This window comes from Trichechus manatus, unplaced genomic scaffold, assembly GCF_000243295.1.
Source record: "Trichechus manatus latirostris isolate Lorelei unplaced genomic scaffold, TriManLat1.0 scaffold00250, whole genome shotgun sequence".
NCBI lineage: Eukaryota > Metazoa > Chordata > Mammalia > Sirenia > Trichechidae > Trichechus > Trichechus manatus.
In genome coordinates, this window is record NW_004444186.1 from 1345586 (window position 1) to 1352859 (window position 7274).

The window sequence follows — 7274 nt, forward strand, 5'->3', positions numbered from 1 at the left end:
ATGGTGAGGCTGGAGGTGGAAGCGATGGTGAGGCTGAAAGGTGACAGTGATGGCTGAGGCTGAGAGGTGACAGTGATGGCTGAGGCTGGGAGGTGACAGTGATGGTGAGGCTGGGAGGTGACAGTGATGGCTGAGGCTGGGAGGTGACAGTGATGGTGAGGCTGGGAGGTGACAGTGATGGTGAGGCTGGGAGGTGACAGTGATGGCTAAGGCTGGGATGTGGAAAAGTGTTCACAGAGTTGAGATCTGGGGGACAGCAGTGGAGATGAGTTGTAAACACTGTCCCCCTTCCCCCAGGCTCCCTACCTGATCTATGTGGAAGTCCTTGAATGTGAAAACTTTGACACCACCAGTGTCCCTGCCCGGATCCCCGAGAACCGAATTCGGAGCACACGCTCTGTGGAGAACCTGCCTGAATGTGGGATCACCCACGAGCAGCGGGCAGGCAGCTTCAGCACCGTGCCCAACTATGACAACGATGACGAGGCCTGGTCAGTGGACGACATAGGCGAGCTGCAGGTGGAGGTGAGGGAGCTCGGGGAGGGAAGGGATGGGGCGCAGGCCCTATTCTCCCGGAGCTTTCAGTGTGTTTGGGACGAGCCCACACCCCCTGAGGCAGGCTGAGGCAACTGTCCACACGAGTGGTGGAGGCCGTAAGGGTTCTGACCGGGCAGAGCTCTAACAGTTCTCGTCTGGAGCTGATTCAGCTGGGCTTCTTTTCTTGCAGGAGGAATTCAAGTTAAACATAAGGAAGAATTTCTAGAGCCGGGGAGTGAGGGAATCGCAATACTTACCACCTGCTAGATAAGGTTCTGTTAGGATAGCAGACAGTGATTAAGGTATACATTCATTCATTCAGGAACTATTGATGGAAGGCCTGCTTTGTGCCAGAACTGAGTGCCGTGTGCTAGTTAGTGATGGAGATTTGGCCCGTCTACAGGGAGTCTGTGACCTAACGGGAGAGAGAACGAGACCAGTTGAGGTGGTTGTAGTATGATGTGACCCAGGTGTGGTGGAGAGGATGGGGCACATGGGGGCACTGAGGTTGAGGGTAGCACTGAGGCCAGACTTGATCTCAGCTGCAGCCTGAGGGACAGACGGGTGGGGATTAGCTGGGCAGACTGCATTCCAGGCAGGGTGAGTAGCTCATGCAGAGACTGGGAGGCGAAGGGGAGCTTGGCCCACTTCAGGAACTGAGAGAAACTGTCATGGCTGCCGTGCTGTGTGCGGGAGGTGGGAATGGTGAAGGACAATGCTGGAAGGCCACATGGGCCGGGTCATAGGAAGGATCCTGTAAACTGTAGAAAGTGACTTGGACTTCAGCCTGGGGACCAGAGCAGGCTCATACATAAGGCCGTGACAGAGCCAGATCTGTGAAAAGACGGAATCTCTGTCCTGGAGCTTACATCTAATTAAGGAGATTGGGCAGGCGTTAAAGACCAGGCAGACGGCAAGGGAGCGCGTGACAGGTGACAGTGAATGGGGCTGCAGAGAAATGCTCTGGCCCACAGAGAAGCAGGCATTTGGGATCTCATGGAACAGTCTGTAGTCAGAGAACGATGGGGCAGGCGGGTAGGATTGGATGGCTTCAAGTGATGAGGTGGCCAGAGGGCTCCAGCCTGCAGAGGGCCTACCCTGTACCCCAGGAGAAAACGCACCCCTGGCCTCGGGGAGCTGTCAGCAGGGCAAGGCTCGGGTGGCTGTGATAGCCGTCAAAGTGCTTCGCGAACTTTGGTGTGTTGGGAGTCTTTTGGAAAACCTGTGAAAAGTTCCGATTCCCAGATCCTATTTCTAGTAATTCTGAGAACGTGAGTGGGGCCTGGGAAGCTGCATTTCAGCAAGCCTTCCGGGGCATTCTGACGTAGTTTGCACTGTGAGAAGCACTGCTGACGGGGTCTGCGTAAGCACCGAGGCTGTTTGGGTCCTGGTGGTCAGGATGCCGTGTCACCGGGGAGCCTTCCTGGAGCAGACTCTGAGGGGGGGATGGACACGCATGGAGATGACGCACAGACACGCTGGAGGTGACCTGAGGGGGAGTTGACCTGAGGGGGAGGCGAAAGAAGCGAGAGCTGTGTGCGGCCCTTCTAAGTGTGCCCTCTCTCCGCAGCTCCCGGAAGTGCACACCAACAGCTGCGACAACATCTCCCAGTTCTCTGTGGACAGCATCACCAGCCAGGAGAGCAAGGAGCCCGTGTTCATTGCAGCAGGGGACATCCGGTATGGCCAGGTCACAGCGCCCCTCATTTGTCATCCCTCTGTCAGGCACAGCCTCTCTCTGTCCCCTCTGTCTGTCTGAGCCATCTGCTCTGCTGTCAGCCTGCATCTTCTCTTGCCTCTCTTCTCACTGAGTTCCTGTCCCAAAGGCCAGCAGACTGGAGGCAGTGAGGGTGCAGGCTGAGAAGCCGCGTGGGCCGCCCAGAAGGCGGTTAGGTTTCCAGGGTGCAGAGCGCCGAGAGCACCAGAGGAAGGGGTCGGAGGAGCACGCGTATCAGAGTCCGGGAGGAGACACGCTTGTTGAAAATGCAGATTCTGGATTCAGGCCCCATTCTCTATCACAATCTCAGTGGAGGGACGGGGAGGGCCTGGTAATCTGCATTTAGTACGATCACAAACCACCAGGTTAGCAGGTGTCACTGGTGTGCTTCCTTCATGAGCCTCTCTAGGCCCAGGTTCCTGTCTGTGTGTGACCAGAATGACGGGGAACGGCTCAGGAGTTGTCAGCGTAGACGCAGAAGCTCTGGGCACCTTCTCCAGGCAAACGATGTGTTTTCTTCCCGCTAGACGGCGCCTTTCCGAGCAGCTGGCTCACACCCCCACGGCCTTCAGGCGAGACCCAGAGGACCCCTCTGCGGTTGCTCTCAAAGAACCCTGGCAAGAGAAAGTGCGGTGAGTCGGATGGGGGTCCCCGCAGCCTTCTCGAAGCCCAGAGACAGTCGGTCTCACCCATCAGCCACGCGAAGTCCCCGTACAGAGGGACAAGCCAAAGGACAAACAACGGCCTACGCCGGAGCCCGGGCGGTCGACGTCCTGGCCCGGGAGCCGTTTGGTGTGCAGTTCTGGTGGAAACTGTTCTCCCCGTGGATTCATCCTGACACCCTTCCCTCCTCCTTCTCAGGCGGATCCGAGAGGGCTCCCCCTACGGCCATCTCCCCAACTGGCGGCTCCTGTCGGTCATTGTCAAATGTGGGGATGACCTTCGGCAGGAACTGCTGGCCTTCCAGGTGCTGAAGCAACTGCAGGTAAGAGAAGGGAGGGAGAAGGAAGCGGAACTCAGCCCAGCTCCAGCCCACCTGAGGTGGCTGTACCAGGAGCTGTGCTGGGGATGCCCTTCCTGCCCCAGTCTAACTGGATGCCCAGCTGAGGATGCTAAGCCTGGAGCTGCCTCCCGGGCAGCACGGCCTCAGGAGCAGCCCACAGCGACGTCTGCTGGCCGTTGTGTGAATCGCACCTGCCCTGTTCTGATGGCTGCTCTTCAGGGTGCTGGGTGTATCCTTTAGATCAGAACTCCCAGCTGGTCTGCAGCAAGTGGGCTGCAGGTGTGCTCAGATACTGACCCACGAGCGCCCTGGGCTGGTCACCTATGGGCGGCTTCAGCTGTTTAATCCACTTTGTTGTGTAAACATTTTTATTTTCTTGAGACGCTTTCTCTGTACCTAGAGCCTGTTTTGTGTTCCTTGTTCTTGGAACTTGTCTTCCTAGTTCCCATTCTCCCTGCTGGTGAGGTGACCACAGGCTTCCTGTTCTTCCTTCTTTTTCTGGACTTTCTACCTGTATGATACCTTTCCTGCATACCTCTGAGTGTGCTTGCCTGTCTTTGTCAGGCCCTGGACTTCCTTTCCAAAATCCCTGCTCTTTGGTAAAGATCAGTAGGTCTGACTCACATGGTGGCCTGGAATTTCAGGCCACCAAGGAGAGAGGTTGGGAACAGAGGGAGTTTTAGACTTCTCTCCCAGTTTGGAGAAAAATGATATTCCCAACACCTCCCTGTCTCCTCACAGTCCATTTGGGAACAGGAGCGAGTGCCCCTTTGGATCAAGCCATACAAGATTCTTGTCATTTCGGCCGACAGCGGCATGATCGAGCCAGTGGTCAACGCTGTGTCCATCCACCAGGTGAAGAAACAGTCGCAGCTCTCCCTGCTCGATTACTTCCTACAGGAGCACGGCAGCTACACCACCGAGGCATTCCTCAGTGCCCAGCGCAATTTTGTGCAAAGCTGCGCTGGCTACTGCCTGGTCTGCTACCTGCTGCAAGTCAAGGACAGGTGGGTGACTCCTGCCCTCATCCTAACCTTTTCGCCATGTTCACCCGTGTGTCATTCCTGTTTACTCATTACCACCTCGCCAAGGTATAAAGACGAGGCCCACAACACATCTGAAGCAGAGACAGATGTGTTCCTGTGACATTAAACCAAGGAGGCAGCTGGGCAAAGGTCAGAGTAAAGGGACAAGGAAGGGAAGGATTTGTGGGAAGAGTGAGCATTGTCCCCTCGAAGGCCAGGGGACAATGAGGAGGGAAAGCTGGGGGCAGTGTGTTCCCGCTGGAGGAAATAGTTCCGTGGGATGGAAGCTTGGGGTGCCCTGCGTGCAGGGGAGCAGCAGGCGCTGGTGTCAGAGAGGGAGGGTGAGGCCAGCTGGGGAGGGCCTTCGCAGTGAGCCGAGCGGCTGCTCTCTAGGGAGAGGAGTGATGCAGTCTAGTCCCTGTGCAGCGAGTGCGCCTGTGCGCCGCGCATGAGGGCAGGGGGAGGTAGGCCTTTGTTTGGCACCAGGGTAGGGCTAGTGACTGAGGGAAGGAGGAGGAGAGGAATATGGGAAACGTGGCGGAGGTCACGGTGAAACTCCCAGCCCCAAATTCTTCTTCTTCTCGTCCCAACATACCATTTCGAAAACTTAAGTATCCGTTGTTCCGCCCAGAGCTGTCCTTTCTTTCAGTATCACATGACCTTGAAGAGGCCTAACTGTGCATGTGGGTGAACAACATATTGTCCAGAGTGAATGGCACCACCTAGGCCCTGCCTCCTAAGGGGGTCTCCAGACAGTGGCTCAGGGCCTGTATCCTGAATGCCCCGTGAGTCAAGCGTCTCGCTGGGCATAGGGCAGCTGTCCTGGGAGGCAGAACTGCAGTGGCCTGTGCTTCCAGGGCCCCGGTAACATAGGAGCAGCACCAAGAGCTCCTTGCTAGAGCAGCTTGTCAGAATCTCCCGTCTCCCAAGTGCCTGCCGTGGCCTGCCACTGTCCTAAGAAAATCGCAGGAAAACCCTGTTAGACAGGTGTTTCTTCATCCCTCCTGGCAGACGAGGGAAATAAAGGTCAGAGAGCTTTCAGAACCCGTGCTGATTCCACCCGCCAGCCCTGCCCGTGAACCCGGGGTAGGCTCTGCACTGGAGGGCTGGAAGGAAATGGAAGGATTTAAAAGGAATTTGGTTGCAGGCTTCAGGCTATCCCTGAAGACTGAGGATTTTGAACCTAAGGCCCAGAGGGCCTGCAGCTGAACCTTGGGATTGAGTCAGTGGGCCCGAGGGGAGCTGGTGTTAGTCGGGAGCCTCAGGCTATTCTTATAGGAGACACCTGCGTTTGAAAGAGGAGGGAGAGGCCACTCTTTTAACAAACGGGGGGGGGGAGGCAGCTGGTAACCCTTTTGTGATAACTGAAAAAAGAACAGGTGTAGTCAAGCTCTGAGTGGGATCAGCCACTGCAAAGAAATGGCAGCAGTGAATGGGGCCCCAAACTGGAAGCAGGGTTCGGGTCCCTTTAATGCTTCAGAATGCGCCCAAGCAGCTTTCCAGCTGGAGCTAACTGCGGCACAGCAGAGAAACTGCCCCTCGTTAGCCTCGGAACCTTGGCAAGGAGGTCCCTTCCCCTCTCTGGGCCTGTTTCCTCACCTGTAAAATGGAAGTTGGCCTAGGATGTCTCAAGCCTTTCTGGCTCGGAGATTGGGCCGCTTTGCTGAGTCTTTAACGCTTTCCCAGGGAGCGAGACTCAGGTGGGCCTCCCTTCTCCCTCTGCCCTCTCTAGGTCCAGAGAAGGTGGCCCTCAGACCGTGAGCTCTTGGCCTAACAAAGCCTCTGTTGACACTGAGGAGGTCGGTTATGCTGAATAGGCCAGGCCTCACATGCCTAGCGTGTGAATTGTTCCTCCTTCCACAGGCCACTGGCGAGGGACTCAGAAAGACCGGGGGTTTCTCTTCCTTTAACTCTTCTTCCTACAGCTGCCCTGCACTGATGGCCTCCTGAGATTTTTTCCATCAGTGATGGTCATCAGATAGTTAAACCTTACCCCTGGAGGCCCGCACACTGTTGGAAGCTCCACTCTGCTTGCCTCAGGTCTTGGCTCCCTCTGGTGGGGCCGCTGGGAGTTACAAGTAAAACACAGGTGAACAGGTGTGAATGGAGGCCTCTCACCTGAGCAAAGCCCTGTGGCAGCAGCTGGAGCTTAGACACCTTCTTCCCCTTGCTTCTGCGTTCTCTACCTGATTGGGGTCAGTGTGGGTGCTGGAAATATGATTTCAGGAAAATTGAGATAATCTTAGACTTTTTTAAATTAAATTGTTAGTAATAGCAATTTCAGAACCTGCAGCCCTTGTGAGCGATTTATACCGCTAGCTTTGGTTCCAGCAGGTTGAACAGTGACAGGCGGCAGGAAACATGGCGGAGGCTGTCCTGCTGGGTGTCACTTGGGCCGTCAGACTCCCTGCCGCCCTTCCTCTCCCCTCCTCAGGCACAATGGGAACATCCTTCTGGACGCGGAAGGCCACATCATCCACATCGATTTCGGCTTTATCCTGTCCAGCTCCCCCCGAAACCTGGGCTTTGAGACGTCGGCCTTTAAGCTGACCACAGAGTTTGTGGACGTGAGTCCGGGGAGAGGTGCCTCCAGGTGACCACGCTCTCTGTCACCAGAGCGGGAGCAGACAGGGCTTTCCCAAGTTAGGGAGGAATAGAACAGACATGGCAGTAAGTCAGGGTGAGGGGAGGCCTGCCGGCTCAGGAAGTGGGGAAATAAAGGAATTTGGGGTGCTTGCCACAAGTACTAGAAGGACCCGCAGTCTGAAGCAGGCTGTTGGGACAGGGACAGTTCCACTCTAAGCCCCGTGTGCACACGGCCGTAGGTGATGGGTGGCCTGGACGGCGACATGTTCAACTACTACAAGATGCTCATGCTGCAGGGGCTGATCGCGGCTCGGAAACACATGGATAAGGTGGTGCAGATCGTGGAGATCATGCAGCAAGGTGGGCGGGGGAAGACGCGGGGCGGGGCCGGGGGAAGATGCGGGGC

The 7274-nt window shown here is 56.3% G+C and overlaps 1 protein-coding gene across 3 annotated transcripts in view; it reads left to right on the forward strand.

Annotated features, from left to right (window-relative positions):
- The window catches only part of PI4KB (phosphatidylinositol 4-kinase beta), a 25644-nt gene that overhangs the window by 16607 nt on the left and 1763 nt on the right, over nt 1–7274 (forward strand). For 2 of the 3 annotated variants that reach the window (XM_023724585.1, XM_004389548.2), the window contains 7 exons: nt 298–525; nt 2108–2217; nt 2782–2886; nt 3116–3239; nt 3999–4264; nt 6717–6849; nt 7108–7228. In XM_023724585.1, coding sequence (XP_023580353.1) covers nt 298–525; nt 2108–2217; nt 2782–2886; nt 3116–3239; nt 3999–4264; nt 6717–6849; nt 7108–7228 — 1087 coding nt within the window. Of the gene's footprint in view, nt 1–297; nt 526–2107; nt 2218–2781; nt 2887–3115; nt 3240–3998; nt 4265–6716; nt 6876–7107; nt 7229–7274 lie in introns of those variants that run through there. The other variant, XM_023724586.1, reaches the window with a different exon arrangement.